The sequence below is a fragment of the Carettochelys insculpta genome, chromosome 4 (genome assembly GCF_033958435.1).
Source record: "Carettochelys insculpta isolate YL-2023 chromosome 4, ASM3395843v1, whole genome shotgun sequence".
NCBI lineage: Eukaryota > Metazoa > Chordata > Testudines > Carettochelyidae > Carettochelys > Carettochelys insculpta.
Genome location: NC_134140.1, coordinates 121,569,000 through 121,589,852, shown reverse-complemented (window position 1 = coordinate 121,589,852; position 20,853 = coordinate 121,569,000). Strand labels below are relative to the sequence as shown.

The 20,853-nt window shown below is 47.3% G+C and overlaps 1 protein-coding gene across 1 annotated transcript in view; it reads right to left on the bottom strand.

The window, feature by feature from the left end:
• The window catches only part of LOC142012802 (broad substrate specificity ATP-binding cassette transporter ABCG2-like), a 53,509-nt gene extending 33,772 nt beyond the window's left edge, over positions 1-19,737 (bottom strand). Inside the window, exons 1-7 of the mRNA XM_074993642.1 lie at positions 19,529-19,737; positions 18,504-18,563; positions 17,465-17,579; positions 12,518-12,670; positions 10,261-10,418; positions 4,101-4,252; positions 1,037-1,168 (exon numbers count right to left, since the gene is read on the bottom strand). Of these exons, the coding sequence (XP_074849743.1) occupies positions 1,037-1,168; positions 4,101-4,252; positions 10,261-10,418; positions 12,518-12,670; positions 17,465-17,579; positions 18,504-18,563; positions 19,529-19,737 (979 nt within the window). The remainder of the gene's footprint in view (positions 1-1,036; positions 1,169-4,100; positions 4,253-10,260; positions 10,419-12,517; positions 12,671-17,464; positions 17,580-18,503; positions 18,564-19,528) is intronic.
• Between the last annotated feature and the right edge of the window lie 1,116 nt (positions 19,738-20,853).

Genomic DNA, 20,853 nt, shown 5'->3' with positions numbered 1-20,853 from the left:
TTAAAATCTTGGAAGGTGAATCTCACAAACTAGCCTTAATCTTACCCACAAGCAATTGTGGACACAAAATTAGAAACAAAACAATGTTCTGCTTTTAGGCAAGGAGTAGCATAGGGAGCAATGCTGTGGTATGTACTCCTACAGAAGGCAGATGAATGTGGGAACATCCTTATCTACAGGAGGGGTGCTGGAAAGTTCTCAATTAAATTCCCCTCCCAATAGGCAAAACAAAGTTAAAAATTAATAAATTAAATTCTAAAAACCCAAATGAGCTCATAAAGTGAGTTAGGAGAAGTAGAAGCAACCAGTGAAGGAAGGCAGGAGGGACATGTGATCCCCACCCTCTAGCCCAGGAAAGGGCTGGAACAACTTTCCTATACCCTAGACCTGGCCCGTTCCCACATCTGCTCTGCCCCTCCATCCACCTGCTCCCCACCTCTTCCTTGTCCTTTCTCTGTCCACACACAGCCTCTTCCCATCCCTCCAAGTCCACACGCAGCAGCAGCAGTGGAGCATTGCAGCCTCAACTCACTTTGCTACCCCAGCACATCACTCTGCTTTACTGCAGGTGAGTGTGAGACAGTCCCAACCCCTTCCTTGAGAGATATGGCTAAAAGAGTGCCGCAAGTTAGAGCTGTTGCTCTGCTTGCCCCACCACTGCCAGTGAGTGCAAGAGGAGCTAGACTCCTACTGCGGCCACCAGTTCCAAGCTAGTGCCCAAGAGATGCTGGCCAACCCCTCGCCCATCCTGACCATGGCATTTGGGGGCTCATTGACCCCTCTTTGTAGGTGACACATGAGAAGTTATCCTGAACAAAGGCATGTGCTGCAGGGGTTCCAGCTCAAATCAAAGTTGCTAGGAAGTAAAAGAGTAATGGTTGCTGCCACTTCACCCCTCATCCTTCACCTATGATAGCTAAGAGGTCATTAGGGGTTCAGGTGTGGCCATAACAGAAACTGCTATTCGAAAAGAACCTATTTTGCACCCATGGGGTGCATGTGCAGCAAGACAGATCAGTGTGGACAATCACTTGACCTCCAGATTCCATATCTGATAAATTCCATAGACTGATGGATTGTGATTTGCTGAGTGTCACAGCAGTTGAGTCTCCATTGATGATATCCAGAAAAAAATCAGCAGGATTGTTGTATGGCTCACATTCATAACCTGCAAAGATATAATGTCAGATCTCAGTCATTCAACAGATGGGAAAAATATGCTGCAATATTATGGATAATATTATTAAAAACTGTCTTACTGGGAAAGCAGTTAGACATCCAGCTATCAAAACGACTATCTGTGCAATGCAACAAGTCAACTTCAGCAAAGACAAAAGCAGAAAGGGCCTAAACTACAAAGTTCATGGGTCTTTGGTTCCAGAAGTCTGGTTCCTTCCATTTTGGCAAAGTTCAGATGTGAAGATGTCTCCCCTCCATGAATCATCAACCAGCCTTTCTGAGTTCCTTATGGCATTATTATGCCTCACTTGGGGCTACACCATTTAGAAAGCATACTTCATGCTGAACTTGGTTCATTTATTTAGCAGAGCTTCTTTGTACAAGGACCATTACACGAGCAGTTCTCCTGTGGCCACAATGCAGTATTTTAGCATTGATATAAGAATATAAGTATGATGTATAATTATTTTCTCATAAGTTCTGTATGCTTCTATTTCACCCTGTTTCTCATGATTAGCCAAAACAGAGTATTTCACCTCTTCTTGTTACAAATTAGTTGTATCTTTTAGTATGGAATGTCCTGTAAAGTCATTTGATGTGAGTGAAAAATGTGTGTGAAAATCATCACATAGGTTCAAACTGTCAGAGAGACTTGGAAATAATCAAAGGACATCCATGGTGCCTGAGGCTGAGTAAATTAGCAGAATAAACAAGGCCTGGTGACAGACAGACACCCCCCAGAAGATGAGAACATAAAAAAGATAACTGTGGGGAAACCCCAAAATTTACAGGTGAAAGATTGTAGCATAACCCCACAAAAACCCACAGACCGCAATAGACTCTTGCAGATATAAGAAAGGGTGCTGTTGCCATGAGACTCTGGGTTCGGTCCTGCAAGCCAAGCCTAAGAGGAGCCTTGAACTGCAATCAAAGAACCCTGACTCCTAACTCAGTCAATCTTACTTGGCCAATAAGATTGGCTTTTGCCACAATATGTCTGTGTGTGTGAGGATATGTTAACAAATTTGCTACTGTATTCTCAATAAGCATGTGTATTGCCTCTCCCCTGAAAAAGATCCCAAGTGCTTCTTATAAGCATAGCACTACAAGGTCTGAATAGGAGGACTGAAGCCTCCTGTTCAGCTTTGGATTCAATTCAAGGTATTGATAGTAATGTATCGAAGTCTGCAACACTTGGGACTTGACTACATAATAAACAACTTCTCTATGTGCATTCTTTACAGGTTCAATAAACTAAGGTGTCCTTGCTCAAAAGTCCTTATATACAAATATCAAGGATTTGCAGACAGGATGTTACTGCTTGTGGGCCACTGACTCTGGAACTAGTCCCCTTTAACTTCTGCAGCTGCACAGCCATGCAAGCAGCCTATTAGCTGAATGCAGGGACTCAGAGCTGCCGCAGAGAGAGATGCCCCTCCCTGCAAGCACTAGCAGACTTGCTTTGGCTAGGGAAGAGGCTCGTCTCCCCCATAGCACAGGTATTCCTGTGGGGAAGAAGACTTGGAGGAGGTGTCCTCATTCCCTGCTGTAGCCACTAGCCAGCCGAAATTCCAAACCCCTCATCCACAGCCCCATCCCAGAGCCTGCCCTCATTTCCCTGTACCACAGCTCTCTGCCCTAACCCTGAGCCCCTCCACCTTAGCCACAGCCTGGAACTCTTACCTCCTGCACACTCCAATCCTTTGTCCCAGACCTGACTGACCTCCCACACCCAGAACCATCAGCCACACCCCCACTACATGAATTTTGTCATGTACACCAATATGGAGGTGATGTGTCAAATGTGTCCCACATCACTCCGATATTGGTGTACATAACAAAACTCATTCTGTGCGTGCATTGGAAAAATTAGCACAGGTACTCTGGAACACACTTGCCCCATTGCTCAGACAGAGTCTATTAGACTACAGTGGTCCTCCGAGATACCTTGAATTGTGCATAAGTTGGGGGAAGGGGGCTAGAGCAGATGGTTGGAGCCTGGGGAAGGGAGGGCAGGGGTTGTTGAGCCTGGGGTGTGTTAGGGCTGCAAGAAGGGGCGGGGAAGTGGAGTTGAGCTGGGGCATGTGGGGGTTGGAGTCAGGCCTCAGGGGTAGTAAGCCTGGGATGTGCAGGGGTGGTGAAGGAGCTGGAGGAGCATGTGGGTGGTAATGCTGGGGACAAGTGGGGGGGGACCAGCTGGAGGAGTGCACGGTGGTGAAGCTGGGGATGTGCAGGGTGGTGAGCCGCAGCTGGACACAGGGGTGGTGAGTGAATGCGAGTAAAGTGCAACTCAAAATTGCGCATTGCAGGAAATTGCTGATTTAGATAAACATTCTAAAGCACATTATTTCACAACATAGCTAAGATTTTTTGAATTAAGATATGTCTTTCGTAAACATTTAGTTGTTTAAAAGATTAAAAACTGTTTTATCTAATTGGTCATATCTCACAGGCCTTTTGAAGCAAGATTTACAAGAAGATAATGAGGCTAGGTGATTGCATATGCTCACTTTGGTCTTGGGATATAAAGCTTTTATCATAGTCCATCATCAGAGTGCAGTGGAGTAGACTTGCAGATGACCTATGCTCCAATCAGAGTAGAAGGTTTTAAGTCAAGTAAGTCATCATCTCAGAGGCCACACTGGTAGGGATCATGGCTTAAAAATAAATCATGTTTGCTGACTTTTTTTATACCAACTGCATTTTAAAACAAGATTTTATTTCATACTTATGCAGTAGGGCGCAGAGCTTCAAAAGTATATAGGTGCCTAACTTACACTGTGATCAGCTGGGGTAAGGTACCTAACTATCTTTGAGAATCCAGATCAAAAAATCAGAATGTGCTAGAAGGCTATAGGCCAACATCAATACAATGTCCTGGAGGACCATCATTGTGACTTAAGCTGCCTTTGAAAGCTCACCAATAGATCTGAAGTATTGCAGAGCATTCTGAGCAGGGCCATGGTACAACAGTTTTCCTGAAGCCAGTAAGGTCAAGCTATCAAACAATCTGAATATGGAGTACCGGGGTTGATGGATGGAAAAGATTATTGTTTTCCCCTGACTTGACATCCTAAAAGGCAAAAAAGAGAGAGGGTCATCACTTACCCCTTTTCTCTTATATTTTCTTTCCGCTATGAATGACCAGTAACACTCATAATCTGAAGTAATGACAAGCGTATCAGGTCACATCCCGGGATCTTCCCTATTTTTAGTCACTCTTTACTTAAGTAAGAGCCCATCAACATCCATAGTAGCTTGTTTAAGTAACAATTGAGTTAAAAAAGAATATTTACCTCGGAACTTGGCCCATCATCCATAAATTATTCCTGTATAATAAATTAGTCTCAGGATGTGTACCTTAGCATTCATGGTTCCCTTGATGCTTTGATAGTTGAAATGCAGTAAAAGGTCATATATTTTCCAAAGAAAGATTTATATAGAACATTCTTGTGCAAATATTTGTAACATCTCAGGAAAGCAATATATTGTCAAACCAAAATACAATGGAACAAGCAAAGCAGAAAAATGTTTAAAGGGGTTAAATCTTAAGGCCCTTATTAGTTAGGACAAAGAGAAAGTGGGAGGCATCACATTTTGGCCAGATTCTACCTTCCCACATCTACAGGACAAAGTCACTGTCGGGATAGCTAACTGTGGCTGTATGAGATTTCTATATAAAATCCCTTTCTTCAGGCAGACCATCCAAAATAATTTGTTTGTTGCGCCGAACTCCCAGTCCCTTTTGTGGATTGTGGGACAGAAGATAGAGGTTGATCTACTATAGTTAGGCAAAGTGACCAGCTATTTAAGCCTAGTCTACCCTAGGATGTTAGGCAGAACTTAGCTCAGATTGATTGTCTAAGCAATTAGTTCACGCTACAGAGTTCATACTGCCGACTTTAAGGGCTCCTAAGGTCAACTTTCGTACTTGTGCTTTTCATGAGGAGTAATGCCAAAAATCAACCTTGCATGGTCACTTTTAGGATAGTGCAGATGGAGTATTGTGAAATTTAGCTTTGTTGGCCTGCTCGCAGTGTCCCAGTGTGACCACTCTGGCCATCACTTTCAGCTATGCTGCTCTCCAGGTGTGCAGGAAATGGCCCAGGAAAGTTTGAATTTAATTCAGTTTGTCCAGCGTGGCGAGCAGAACAGGCACATCACCTCAGCAGCACATATCAGCATGAATTCCCAGGATTACAGATGAGCTCCATGATGGAGTGTGCAAGGGGCGATCCATGACCTTATTGCTTGGGGCGGGAGCTGGGGGGGGGCCAGGACTGAAGCTGTGTCATAACTGAGGAGCTGAGCGGAAAAACTATTTGATGCCTCTACTCTGAGGGTCTGAGACTGTTTGCCCTACTCTATCCTGCCAGAGTTGCCTTGACACCCCACTGCTGGAATGACTCCCCAGAAACAGAGTTGTGCCACACTGATCTGTGAAATGGAGTGGCCTCCCACTGAGCCAGAGGAGGAGAGATGACTGCTAATGCACTATACTCATTGGCTGTTTCTACACATGGCACTTTTTCCAGAAGAAGATCTTCCGGACGATCCTCTTCTGGAAGAGTGCATCTACTTATCAAACAGGATCCCAAAAGAGCCACCCCTTCTTCTGGGAGACTTTATCTACACATGCACTGGCACTCTTCTGGAAGAACAGGGCAGGAAACAACACGGATGGGGTCGCACAGCCAGGGAGCCCTTCTGGGGCTGCCAGCCACACAGCCCCTTAAAGGGCCCCACCCAAGCAGCCCCTCCCTGCAAATGCTGCTGAGGCCAGCAACATCTGTGCACAGCAAGCCAGACCCAGGTCCCTGTCCAGCGCCCGCCGACCAACAGGCATGGACTCCCAGCAGATGCAGAACAGGTTTGCCCTCACCCGCAGGCTAGCCATCCTCCTGGCCACCCTCCTGTGGAGCCAGAGGCCCAGGGCTGTGGGTCCGGCACCCCACTGCCCCTGCCAGGACCCCTCTGACTAGGCCAGCACATCTGGACCCATGCCACCAGCACAGACTGGTGGGACAGGGTCATCATGCAGGAGTGGGTCAATGACCGCTGGCTGCAGAACCTGCAGATGAAGAAAGAAACCTTCCTCGAGATCTGCAGCTGGCTTGCCCCCATGCTACGATGCCAGGATACCTGGATGAGACTCGCCCTCTCCCTGGAGAAGCACATGGCCATCGCCATATGGAAACTGGCCGCCCCCGACAGCTACCAATCCATCGGGCAGCAGTTTGAGGTGGGCACATCCACCGTCGCGGGCCATCGTCCTCCAGGTAAGCCCTGCCCCAGACCCTGCCCCACTGGTGGGAGGGGAGGGGGCCAGTGGGCTCAGGGGACCCCAGGCACCGACTGCGAAGGAGCAGGGCTGGTGGGAGCAGGCAGGCCTAGCCCAGAAGGGATACCACATGCCGCTGCCAGAGGGGTCCCTCAGCGGGGCGGGGGCTGGTAGGGAAGGAGTGGGGGAAGGGGGCAGGGACACCTCTGCATATGCCCATGAATGCGCCCATTCCCCTGCAGGTCATGATGGCCATCAACCACGTGCTGGTGCGGCAGCTGATGAGCATTGGGGACCTGGATGCAGTCACTGAGGGCTTCACCGAGCTCAGGTTCCCCCAGTGCTTCAGGGCGATTGACAAGACACATATTCCCATCAGGACCCCGGACCAGAGTGGCGGCTGATATGTCAACTGCAAGGGGTACCACTCCATCGTGCTCCAAGCGGTTGTGGATGCCCGTGGAAGTTCATGGACATTTATGTCAGCTGGCTGGGCAGGGCATATGACGCACGGATCCTTCAGAATTCTGCCCTGTTCCACAGGATGGAGGCCAGGACATTCGTGCCCCAGTGGGAGTACGCTGTTGGGGACGTCACGATGCCTCTCTGCCTTGCGCGTGACCCTGCCCACCCACTCCAGCCCTGGTTGATGCGCCCATACACAGACCACCTCACATCCTCCCAGGAGCTGTTTAACGCCTGGCTCACAGGGGCCCAATATCCCGTCAAGTGTGCTTTCAGCTGTCTGAAGGTGCGATTCAGGTGTCTGCTCATGTGACTCGATGTGGGGGTGGAGACGTCCTGCAGGTCGTGGCCACCTGCTGCGCGCTCCACAACCTCATCGAGGCACATGAGGGGACCCTGCCCCAGGGCTGGATGGCGGAGCTAGCTCCCCACTACCAGCAGCCTGCTCCAGCCCCCCGACAGGCAGCTCAACTGTGATGGGCTCCAGATCCTGGAGGCGCTTCAGGAGGCATTCAGACGAGGGGATTACTAACCCCTGCATCCCTCCCCACAGCCCCCCTACACACCCCCCCATGCACACACCCCACACCTCTCCCAACCCCCCCCCCACTCGCCCCCACAGTAATCAGAGACACGGGGCGGGGGGTGCAGAATGCTAACATGTATTTAACCCTCAACCTTAAACAACCGTGAACAATTTAAACAGTAAATGGTGAATAATAAAAGTAATGACAAAAACCTGAGAAGGAAGGAACTATATACATGGGAGTAAGGGGGCAGGGGGCACTTAAACTTGGATGGGGACTGGGGCAGGAATGGTGGGGAGGCCCTAATCAAGGGATGGGGTGGAAGGCCACAAGCCCCGGTGCCCACGGGTGCCCCTCCCACCTTGGGTGTGCAGTCCCCTGCGGGGCACTAATGGGGCTGGAAGCACCAGCAGGAGCAGGTAGGGCTGGTCAGCACCTGGCCCAACCTCAATGGAGGGGCCAGAGGGGGGTAGGCTGTGGCTTGGGTGACCCTCCACGTGGCCCACCATGGCCACAAGCCATGCTGTGAGGTTCCTCAATGCAGCATTGGGCAGGCACGGGGGCAGTAGGGCAGCCAAGGCCTCAGGGTCATGGGCTGGAGGCAGAGGAGCAGCTCAGGGGCCAGCAGGGGAGCCAGCAGGAGGGAATGCAGGGGCAGCAGCTGAGGGGGCAGTGGGGGGGCTCAGGAGGGCAGTAGCAGGGGCCTCAGGGAGGACTGCACAGGGGACAGCAGTGAGGGCCTCAGGAGGGACTGCGGGGGGCAGCAGCGGGGGCCTTGTGGGGGGACCTCCAAGGGGGAGCAGCTGGGAGCGCTGCAGGCTGGCCCGCTAGGGCCCCACACACGGTGCGGAGCATCCTCACCACCTCCCCGTGCCCCGCCTCCACTGAAGCTCAGCCTCGTCGAAGGCCAGCCGTCTTTCTGCGAAGGTGTTCTGGTGGCGGAGAGCTGCCACGTAGGCTGCAACCTTCTCCTCGCAGGGGCTACGTCGGGTCCAGCGCATCCATGGCCACCGCGCAGCGGGGGCTAGTGCAGGCCCAGCTGGTGGGCTGCTGGGTCCTCCAGCCTGGATGGGGCTGGCAGGCCCTGGGCTCCTCATCCAGCTGCCCCGGCTGTCAGATGGTACCACTGTTGAGAGAGAGAGAGGGTGAGGGTATGGGGGAGTCAGTGCCACGTCTGAGACCTGGGTGGCATGGCCACAGACTCCCTAGCTGGTTACCCCCCCTCCACTGACCCATGGGATGGGCATGTGCCAGGCAAGGCCGCTGTGCAGGCTTGCATGCACTTGCCGCAGAGGCCACTGGGGCATGATATCAGGGCCGGAGTGCTATCCATGGTGGCCCACCCTGGCAACCGGCTTGTGGGCTGAGGGGGACTCGGCCAAGGGGGTTCCGGATGCAGCTATGCTGCCCGGTGGGGGCCTCAGCACGCTCAGCAGGGGCATTCCATGGGAGAGGGAGCCTGGTGCTGCTTGCAGGCATGGGTGCGCCCTGGGCCCTGACTGGGGATGGACTTTAGGGCTTCGGGGCCCAGGGCTGGGACCCAGGTGTCCCCTCCCCCCACTGTGCTTTTCCACTGTGCGCACTTACCCACGGTGGCCTCATATATGTCGGGTGACGCCTGACTGGAGGCGGCATGGCTGCTGGCGGTGGAGGGCACCGCGATGACGAGGGACCCATCTGTGGACTCCACATCAGATGGGACAGCTACAGTGGCGGGTCCCTCGTCCTCCTCCTCTGGTGTGGCAGGGGGCTCGGTTGTGGCTGTCTCCACAGTGGCACAGGGTGGGGAGGCATCATCCGCAGCCAGGAGGTCCCAAAGCTCCCAGTAGAAGCAGCAGCTGACAGGGTCATGGCCGGATCTGCGGGCACTATCCCAGGCCTGCATGTACCCCTGCTGCAGCCCCTCCGCCTTGCACCTGACTTGCTTCAGTGTCCAGGGGGGTGGCCACGGGTAGCCAGGCCCTGGGCGAGGCAGGCAAATGCTGGGGCATTCTTCCGGTGCCCACTGGTGTCCCAGAGGACCTCCTCACTGTGCCACATCCCCAGGAGGTCCTGGAGCTCTGGCTCAGTCCAGGAGGGGGCCCTCCATTTTGCAGCCTGGTCAGGATCTTGGCTGCCCTCCTCTGGGGTCCTGGAGCTCCCCTGGGCAGCGGGGGGTGCGGGCCTGGTGGCCATCCCTGTGGGTCAGGACTCGCTGGGCACTGCGGGGCCTTGGGGGAGTGTGGCAGGCAGTCCTACACATGCTGCCTGTCTGACACTCTCAGCTTCCTGCCACAGGGTCTCCGGGTCCTTGCGGCTTTAAAGGCTGCAAGGACCTGGAGACCACAGAGGCCCGCTGGTGGTGTTTAGAGCAGCCCTGCTCTCCAGCAGGCTGCTGCCATGGAGGACGGCTTCTTTCGGAAGGAAGCAGTCTGGGAACATCTACACATGCCTTCTTCCAGAAGATTCTTCCGGAAGAAAGTCCTCTTCCTGATTCTGCAGCGGAGTACAGAATCCAGAAGAGGGGGCACCTTCTTCCAGAAGAAATCTGAAAGAGTATCTTGCATGTGTAGACATTCCTCAGATCTTCCGGAAGAAGGCACTGTTCTTCCAGAAGATCTTGCCTGTGTACAAACGGCCATTGAGAGCAGAATTAGAAGGAAATTCCAAATGTGGAAGCTTGCAGCTTCCATTTCCTTATATGGGAATAACATCATTAGCACTACATCAGGCTGTGACTATTTCTAAACATAACTTAATTGCAGATATATAGAGAACATTTCTATCAATGACCAGATAGTTTCTGGCCAGTGATTCCACTGCAATCACCTTTTCAGGAGCAGCAAGACAGCATTGGCAGTGCTGGCATCCAGCCCGGTAGTTGGTTCATCTAAGAACAAGACTGCAGGGTCAGTAATGAGTTCCATCCCAATATTGGTCCGTTTTCTCTCTCCCCCAGACACCCCACGAATAAACTGCGTGCCAACCTAGTGCAAAAGAGCATCATCCATTTAAAAGGAGAGATATTTTTAATAAATAATTTCATTAAGAGCTCAAATCCAGAAAATATTGGACTCAACTTCAGATGTTAGATCAGAAATCAATATTTATATGAAACTAGCACAGTCACATGATTTAGTGATGAAATAACAATGCATCAAAAATTAATCAATTTTCAAACAAAAAGTCCATTAAGATGAAGTTTGTAAATGTATGTAGCTTTAATTTAAAAAAAAAAGCCTTGTTAGAATGTGGTAAATTTATAGTAAGAAAAACTGTGTCTCCATATTGCTAATTCCCATGGTTTCTAAGCACCTCAAGATAAAAAAAAATATACATAAGGATCCATGTTCCCTATAAGCTGTGCAGGAGAAATTCAAATGCCACCCAGCTGATTAGCAGAGCACCCACAGCTAGGTTTGTTTCTACTGGTGGTTCACATTCATACATGCCTTGGTGCACATAAAAATGTATTCTGCACATGTATGGAAAAGATTAGAGGAAACAGTGGTATTGACCCATATTAACAGTGTGTGAATGGCACCACAAATGGTGGGATGAAAACAAAAAAGCAGTCCAGTAGCACTTTAACAAAATAATTAGGTGATGAGCTTTTGTCGGACAGATCCACTTCTTCAGATCATAGCCATACCAGAACAGACTCAATATTTAAGGCACAGAGAACCAAAAATAGTAATCATGGTTGACAAATCAGAAAAATTATTATCAAGGTGAGCAAATCAGAGAGTAGAGGGGCAGAAGTGGGGGGAGGGGAGTCAAGAATTCGATTAAGCCAAGTATGCAAAAAAGCCCCTATAATGACCTAAAAAATTCCCATGCCAGTTCAAACCACGTGTTAATGTGTCGAATTTGAATATAAAAGAGAGTTCAGCAGTCTCTCTTTCCAATCTGTTGTGAAAATTCCTCTTCAGTAAGACGCAAACCTTCAGGTCATTAACATTAACAGTAACATTCTGTTACTGAAGAGGAATTTTCACAACAGATTGGAAAGAGAGACTGCTGAACTCTCTTTCATATTCAAATTCGACACATTAACACGCAGTTTGAACTGGGATGGGAATTTTTTAGGTCATTATAGGGGCTTTTTTGCATACTTGGCTTAATCGAATTCTTGACTCCCCTCCCCCCCTTCTGCCCCTCTACTCTCTGATTTGTTCACCTTGATAATATTTTTTCTGATTTGTCAACCATGATTATTATTTTTGATTCTCTGTGCCTTAAATATTGAGTCTGTTGCAGTATGACTATGGTCTGAAGTGGTGGGTCTGTCCCATGAAAGCTCATCACCTAATAAATCATTTTGTTAGTCTTTAAAGTGCTACTGGACTGCTTTTTTGTTTTCATAGTATATAGACTAGCACGGCTTTCTCTCTGTTACTATTCAAATGGTGGGATGTTAGGGAGCAAAGTGCAACTCTATTCTTAGAAGTGATTACATAAAAATGTACTGTCTAACTCAATAAATAAGATTTCTGCATGTATGCAGAATCATATCTAATTACTTGTAGCACAAAAATAATTTGTACATCATTTTACTCCTATTAGAAATACTAAAATGCTGTCTGTTCTTTTAAAAGAATTATTTACTAACCTCTATTTGCTTAGCCAATCAGTGACATCTGCACATTTCCCTATTCCCTGAATTGGATTACAGAAGCATCATGAGGCATCACTTAATATGCAGTATCTTTATTATCAGCGATAATATGCTAGAAATAAAAACCCCTGCTTCTTTTACAGATCCCAGCTTCATTTATAAAACCCAAGATTTGTGTACAGAGGTGGAAGTTTAAATAAGTTTTTTTGAATTCTAAACTGAACACATTTGACATGGAAATCATTGAGAACATCACAACATTTTCAAATCTCTTTTCAGACTGGAAGTATACATTAAGGTAGTCTTAACTCTGAATTCCCTGCTTCTCAAGTGCTTTTTTGTTTGCAAATACAACATTTCAAGGTTTATTTGTAAAATATTATATAATTACAATTATAACTTTGTCATTCCTCAGCTTTCTGTTGGGTAATATTAAATACCCTGTCATGCTATGCCATGTATACTTACCTTGGAATCTGCCACTTTGTCTAAACCCAGTTCCCTGATAATTTGGTTAACTCGTTCCTTCTTTTCCTGTTCATGCACAGTACTTGGCAAACGGAGTGCAGCTGAGAACTCAAAGTTTTCTCTCACTGTTAGGGTTCCCATAACCACATCATCCTTAGAATACACACAAAAATATTACCAATTTCTAGTTTCAAGCTTCATTTTTCCTCTACTCACACCATCATGCAACAGTATGGTAACAAGTAATAATGGAAGGGAAAACTACACAAGACCAAACTTCATAATAATACTTTTGATGAACGAGTTCAACAGACCTTTTTCCGTCACCAAGAAGTCTTTTCAGATACATGCCTCATCTTTTCAATTAAATGCTCTCTTTACTTCTGAAATCTTGTTAAAATTGTTTAACTTCTCACGGTGTTATCCATGCTGAGGGATTTCCTGACCATGAACTAGGGAAATTCCACAGCACAGAAAAGTACCAACCTCTTCACTTTTGCTGAAGAATGCCTGGCTGTGCTGGGATCCTCTCAGGAAACAGAAGCTCAACCCCCTTGTTGATTGGACTCCTAGTGCTAGATAACCAAAACCAATGTTTGGGGATGAGGTGAGTGGGATATGACAGAGACCTATAAAATCATGGCTAGGAAAGAAAAAGTAAATAAGGAAGTATTATTTTTTTTCTTCCCATAAGAACCAGAAGTCACCATGGCTGTGTCTACACTGCCACCTTCCTTCGAAGGAAGGATGGTGATTAGGGTGTTGGGAATTTACTAATGAAGTGCTGCCATGCATAGGCAGCACTTCATTAAGCAAATTCACACACCCCTCCCGCCCCGTGGCAACTCCAAAGTTTTAAACTTTGAAGTACCGGCATGCATCTAGCGGCGGCACACCCACCAGTACTTCGAAGTTGCCCCGGCACTTTGAAGTACCAGCAGGTGTGCCACGGCTAGACACGTGCAGGTACTTCGAAGTTTAAAACTTCAAAGTTGCCATGGAGGGGAATTTGCTTAATGAAGTGCTGCCTATGCACAGCAGCACTTCATTAGTAAACTCCCAAAACCCTAATTACCATCCTTCCTTCGAAGGAAGGTGGTCGTGTAGAAAAGCCCCATGTGAAATTAACATACAGCAGGTTTAAAAGAAAAAAGTATTTCTTCACACAACATACAGTTAACCTACTGAACTCTTTGCCAGAGGATGTCATGAAGGCCAAGAATATAACAGGGTTCAAAAAAGAACTAGGTAAGGATGGAGGATTGTTGCATCAATGAGTGTTAGCCAAGATGGGTCAGAATGGTACTCCAGCCTAAGTTTTCCATAAGTTGAGAATGGATGACGGGATGGATCACTTGATGATTACCTGTTCTGTTCATTTCCTCTGAAGCAGCTAGCACTGACCAATGTCAATCGGTTATACAGACCTTTGGTCTCACCCAGTATAGCCAAAGCCCACCTCCACCCCCAAAACATGAATGGAAATGTATTGCGCTAATGAATCAAAGGCCATATATGTTATGGATTCACCAGGGAAGGGAAATGCTGTCCAGTGAATGCAGAGTTATCCTGAGTTCTGCCTATAAATCCAGAGCCCAGATGACTCAGTTTTCCCAGCTGAGGGTAGAAATCTTTTCCTAGAAAATTATGGTACCCTCTTTGGGACTGAGCAGGAGTGGTGAATTCTGTGGGATCATAATGCCTGAACAATAGGAACATTCATGGCCTGGGACCCAGCTCCAGCAAAGTTTAGGCCTGGGTCTCTCTCCTAGCCCCACCTGCTGCCCCCACATGCCTGTCCTTGAGTGTCTCCCAGCCCCATCAGTGACCCCTGGATGATTTAAAATGAACTAGGGGCACCTACCACCATGACCACTGGCAGCCCAGCAGGGCTAGAGCTGTTTCCTGATGTTTGTTCTGCATGGCTGCCAATATGAGCTTGGGGGGGGCACATATCTTCATGAGCTGCCAATGCCTTGAGTGCCCCTGTGACCAATGGGAGCAGCAGGGGCAGTGCCCGCAGGCAGCAACACACAAAGACCTCCCCACAGACTCCCCACCTAGAAGCCACTGCCAGAGGAGGGTGTCCCAGGTAAGTCCTGCACCCCTCACCACCTCTTCCCTCCTGCATCCAAACCCCTTTCCAGAGACTTCACCCTTTTTCTTGTCCTGATACCACCCCTGCCCCGCCCAACATCTGCACCCAAACTCCGTCTCAGAGCCTGCACTCCTCCCTCACCCAAACTCCCTCCCATGGAGCTGACCCTACCAATAGCCACAGGGCCGCCCTACCAAACAATGTAGCTGCATAGGGCACCATGATATTGGGGCACCAAAGAACCCCAAATTTCATGGTCCCATAGGAGCTGAGTGCTGCATAGCAACTCCAGTGGCCAGCCCTATCCGCAGCCAATCTCTCTGCTTAAAGGACCAGTGCCAGCTCCTGCCATCAGCCGTATTCTCCAGCTGGGCTCGCTACAGGCTGTGCCCAGCCATTGCTCACCAGGCAGCGGTGAGCAGCATAGCCAGGGGGGTTGGAAGATTAAGAGTAGGTCTACACTACACCTAAAAGTCTAGCTCAGATACGAAATTCCAGCTACAATTGCGGAGCTGGAATCGACATATCTAAGATCAATTTATCAGGCCATCCACAGAGGGAGGCTGACAGAAGTAACTCTCCTGTTGACCTCCCTGACTCCTCATGAGAATGGGGAATACCAGGGTTGACTGTCAAGCCCTGATAGTTTGATTTATGATGTCCCCACCGCAAACCTTGGAAGATCGACCCTGACTGGGTCAATCTTCCAGCAAGTATAGCCCTCTGGCCTGCAGGCTCATGCTGCCACCCACACCTCTTGCCTGCTCTCCTGAGGCTATAGGTGAGCCTCCCTGTCCAGCAGTGCTCCTGCACCCCACAGCTTCTTCCCCTGCAACACCACTTTTCCCTCACTGCAGGTGCTGGGCTGTGTAGGGCATCAGCATTGCTAGGGATGGCCATGCTTGGGCACATGTGTGGGGATGGACCAGGACCAGTTCTGGCACCAGCAAAACTTCTACAAAGCTGACTCCCCTGGGACTGAGGGAGAGAGTAGTCCTCTGTGGTACTCCCCACACATGGAAAAGGACCGATGGCTAGCCCCAGATGATATCAGCTGAAAAGATCGAGCAACATTCATGGAACAAGCCCCAGGTAGAAAAGCATGGGAAAGATGGAATACAAAACCTTACTTTTTTTTGTTGATCCCACATTAATGTTGGATCTCAGAGGAGTACTTCTCAGAAAAGGTTTAAAAAAGTACATAGCATCATCTTCTGATCTCCAAAGCACTAGTGAGAATAACTTCATGGATTTCAACAGAGTTATTCCAGTTTACACCTTTTACCTGAGCTCAGAATCTAGCTTGCAGTATCCAGAAAAAGTATTTCCACTAGATAACTATTTTAAATCTGAACATTATCCTAACATTTGGAACCTGAACTGTATTACAATATCTTTGTAAACTGTGGTGTCTCAGAGAAGACTTCTGGGGTTTGCTGAATTTTAAGTGTCTTTAAGCTCAATATTAGAAAAGAAAAGAAAAGAAAATTCAGATCACTTGCAAACCTCCAAAAACTCGTTTTTTTTTCCATAAATGGCTGATCCATAATCAGCTGCTAATATTCCAAAAGCCTGCCCTTCAGTCCATCGTTGTCGTCCCCTTCCCCTGCTCCCCCCCAAAAAAAAATCTATTTGGAATAATCAGTCAGCTACAACTCTTATATGGTCCTCCCTCTGGACAGACCCTAATAAGTCATACTCCTCCTCACAACTAGACCTATAAGGCTATGTCTATAATGCAGCTGAAAGTGAGCTTCCCAGTCAGGGTGGACATACTTTCTCTAACTCTTCTCAAACTAGTGTCATAAAAACAGCAGTGTGGAAGTTGTAACTCAGTCCTTCAAAACCACCTGACCCCCTCAATTATAACTGCAGTGACTACTCCCAGAACAATCCTTAGGATTTATGGCACCCTATGCAGTACTCTTAAACTGGTGCACCTATGTCCAATGACAGTCAAGGGAGGGTACAATTGTTTAGAAATGGGATTTTATAATGTTCAGCAACAAAAAATATGAAATGTATTTTTAAAAAAAATTAAACCAGAGGTGAAGAACTTATGGGCTGGATTGGGCCTGTAAGGATCAGAGCCTTCTCCCTCCCCTGTAGGGGGACAAGCCAGCGCTGGCACTTCAGCCAGGTGATGGGGTTGGGGTGAGCATTAGCCGTCAGACCTGACTGACTCCCTCACATGACCCCTGCTCCCAGCCCTGACTAAACTCCCCTATATGCCCCCAGCATTGAGTGACTCCCCCACATGTCCCCAGCCTTGTCTGACTCCCCCCCACACTCCAACCCTGAATCCCCACATGCCTCCAGCCTTGACTGACTCCCCCGCTACACACCCCAACCCTGACTCCCCGACACACCCTGCCCCCAGCCATGACTCCTGCACGTGCTCCTGCCCCCAGGCCTGACTCTCCCACACGAGATGCCCCCAGCTCTGACCCCACCACACTCCCAGTTCTGACCCCACCACATGCCCCCTGCCCCAGCTGATTCCCCCACACTCCCCCCTGCCCTGACTTCTGCACATCTGCACACATACCCATCTCCCGCCCTCAGAGCCCTCCCCAACACCGACCGAGGGTGGGAAGGTGTGTCATAGCACAGTACCTATAAGCAATTTAAGTTACTTTCACCCCCCGCCCCCCGAGAAAAGAGGTAAGAAACACTACCCTACACTAGTTTCTATATTTTATATCAGGTTCTTTTGTCAGCAATTCTTACACCATAATTCTCATCACGGGTCTGTACGAATCAGGGAGTGGTTAATTTTAAAACAGACTACCTCTCTCTGGAGGGAAGTTAAAACAGGAAAGGCAGATAATAACTGCAGGCTCATTTACCTGTACCACGTATCCAGAGATGCATTTAAAGTTGGCAGGCCGAGGAGCTCCATTTATCAATATCTCTCCAGACAGCCCATGAGGATCTTTCCTTGCAGCTATGACATCTAACAGCCTAGAGTAAGCAAAATCAGGCTCATGAAAGATTTTTGAAGAGTAAATCTTTTTTTGAATGGTGGAGTAAGTGGAAGATAAATTTGGCATACAAATCTAGATAATGCAATGTATAGTGCACTCAGTTTTGATGCTGAAATGCAAGCTCAGTTTCTCTTTTGTAGCATGATCTACTCACCTAAAAAGCAGAGGTCAAACTATCAGAGTTAGGGCTCCCTGATTTTTAAGAAGCTTTTGTGCTGGGCCTGATAAAAGTTTGAGCAGCCTATGAGCTGCTGTAATATGTATGAGCTGGAAAAGATTCCTAAATTTATATTTATATCACAAATGAAGGTTTGTACACCTAAAATCAAGTAGCTCAGCTCAAGCTACCTTACTTTTGATCACGGCAATCTGAGCTGCTTTTGGGGTGATAAAGGTGAAGTTAGGTTGAAGCAACACTGAATATATGGCTTTTATTGTACTCATTGACATCAGTTCTATTAAGGATCACAGATAAAATTAATAGACAGCAGGTTTAAAACGAAAGGAAGGGTTGTTTTTTTCACATAAGAGACAGTCAACAAAGGAAACTCCTTGTCATATGATCTTGTAAAGGCTAAGACTAGAACAGGGTTCAAAAAACAACCAGATAAGTTCAGGGAGGATAGGTCCATCTACGGCCATTATCCAAGATGGGCAAGCATGGTGTCCCTAGCCTCTGTTTACCAGAAGCTGGGAATGGGCAAAAGGGGAAAGATCACAATGATGGCCTATTCACTCCCTCTGGGGAACCTGGCACTGGCTGCTCAGAACAGTGGATGATGGGCTACGAGGACTTTTGGTCTCACTCACGATGACCGAATTATTTTCTGTTTGGCACGGTTTTTCAACATGTTGAATACAAATAACATAAAACAAGTCCTTTAATTGCTTCAACACTTACGAAGATTTGCCACTGCCAGTGGGTCCCAAAATAGCATTAAGGCCAGGTCTCATAATGCCACTGCAAACAAAAGCAACATTTCCTAAATTCACTGATTTATTTATAGATTAATTCATTTAATCTGAAGGCCTTGTTTGCTTGTGTGGTATTGCAAAAACAAAATCCTTTGGGAACTGGTGAACTTCCACAGTAATGTGAAATTACAAAGTTATAAACTTCGTTATTATCTTCTAGCAACTAATAATTAATTTTCAAATACACAAAATTATATTGCCATTTCAAAGGCTTTTTTTAAAATAACACATTTAGCTCCTCTTTCTCTTCCAAAATTCAAGTCCAATTGCATACCTACTTTAAAATGGACATATACGTATCTTTCTTGCAAACTTACAGGTTTTGCTTACAAACCTGTGACTTGTATACAATTATGACTAGACATCTATTTACCTTCAGAAATAAGATAGGCCTTAAGTTATACATCTGCAAAATCAGAGTTTAATATGAATCTCAAATTTCAGCTGAACTGAGATTTCTTTGCTGTGCTGCAACCAATGCTTCTGTACTAAGGTTCTAAACTACCAGCTCCTCTAATTTCTTTGCACTTTTTCAAACTCTCACACTACATGTATAAAAGTAATAATGCATCCAATTAGTAACATACTGGTACAGCATTCAGTTTAAGCAACACACAACAGATTTGTAACACTTATCTATTGCATGTATCAGTATCACATGGATTGTATTTCATAAACAAATAGAAAATTTAACATATGAAGTGTGAATTCAAAAACTGCATTTCTTACAGAACTCCTGGGACATCGGGTGGGGGGGAAGGAAGTTACCAGTCACTAGTGGGACAAGCTAATGTATTAAATGTTAATACAGTTAACTGTATTTCGTACAGTTTTTTCATCAGTATATTCATTCCTGAATGTATTTGATAGATGTTGACATGAGGTTATTGACTAAGTCGTGTGAAAAAGAAAACAAAATTAACATACACTAGACATTTTTTAAATACGTACTTGACATCTTTCAAAATCTGTTTAGCAACAGCTTTTTGACAAAATAAAAAGCCACTCTTTACTTTCACTCTGTAGCAGATATTATGAAAGGTCACAGTGGCTTCTGCAGGAAACTTTGGCTTTTCTATTGAAGACCGTTTTCTACGCAAGAAACCATTGACACTTGGTTTTGATAGCTGAATACTGCTGGGTGGCTGGTTCTCTGTCATTCTGGAATGATGCTTCTACTGTTTATAACAAAAGAAAAATACTGTAAACGGTATCATAAGCACAGTCACAATATAAAATCGATGTAAGGAATGCAATGCTGCTGAAGGCTGGGAGGAATGTGTCTCCCAGAGATCATTTGAATGAGAATACAAAGGTGTGCACGTGTGAGACCTTTTAGGCAAAGCCTAATGGGTAGCAAGTAAGCCATGAGATTTTGTCTATTGTAAACACATTTTTGTAAAATCACAATTTATGCTGACACTCAGTTTGGGAGTTGTGGGATCTCACCAATGCTCTGGGTTGCTGTGGGGGACAGGGCAGTTGCCATAGCTGCATAAGACATTGATCACACAGGGCTCCCTGGTTTAAAGTATTGTAAAGCAGGAGGGAAGTCGGGGGGGGGTTGTTTACTAGTTCAGCCAGCTTGTGGAGTGCCTTGGTCCTGCCTATGCCTTGGCCATATAGCTATAAGCCTGGTTTGACTAGCCCTCTCCACTTGTTGAAAGATAGAGCTGGATACTAGGGTTTTTGTGAAACTCCACACTGGAGCTCAAATCACAGACCAGCATCTGATGAAGTGAGTCTGTACTCATGAAAGCTCACGCTCAAAACTTTTCTGTTAGTCTATAAGGTGCCACAGGACCCTTCGTTGCTGTTACAGATCCAGACTAACACAACTACCCCTCCGATACAAATTACAGAGTGGCAGTTGAGGCCACATAGAGCTGAAATTGCAAAGTGGCAGTTGAGGCCATACAGAGCTGAAATCACAGAGTAGCACTGAGGCCATGCACAGCTGCAATCACAAAGTGGCAGTTGAGGCCATGCAGAGCTGAAATCACAGGGTTCTGCCTCAGGGCGATCCCCCAGCAGTGTAACCAGTAAGAGAATGATGATGGTGGGTGGCTGGTAGGAGCAGCTGTGGGCGATTTGACTGGTGGGTGGCCAGTAGGATGAGCAGTGGACGACGCCAACTGGTGGGTGGCTGGTAGAAGAGGCGGATGATGACAGGTGGCCGGTAGTAGTAGCCAGCAGCCAGCAGGTGGCAGCCAGTGGGATGCTGCAGACAAGTGGACAGCTAGTACTGCCCTGGAGATGTATCGGTGGGCTCTGGG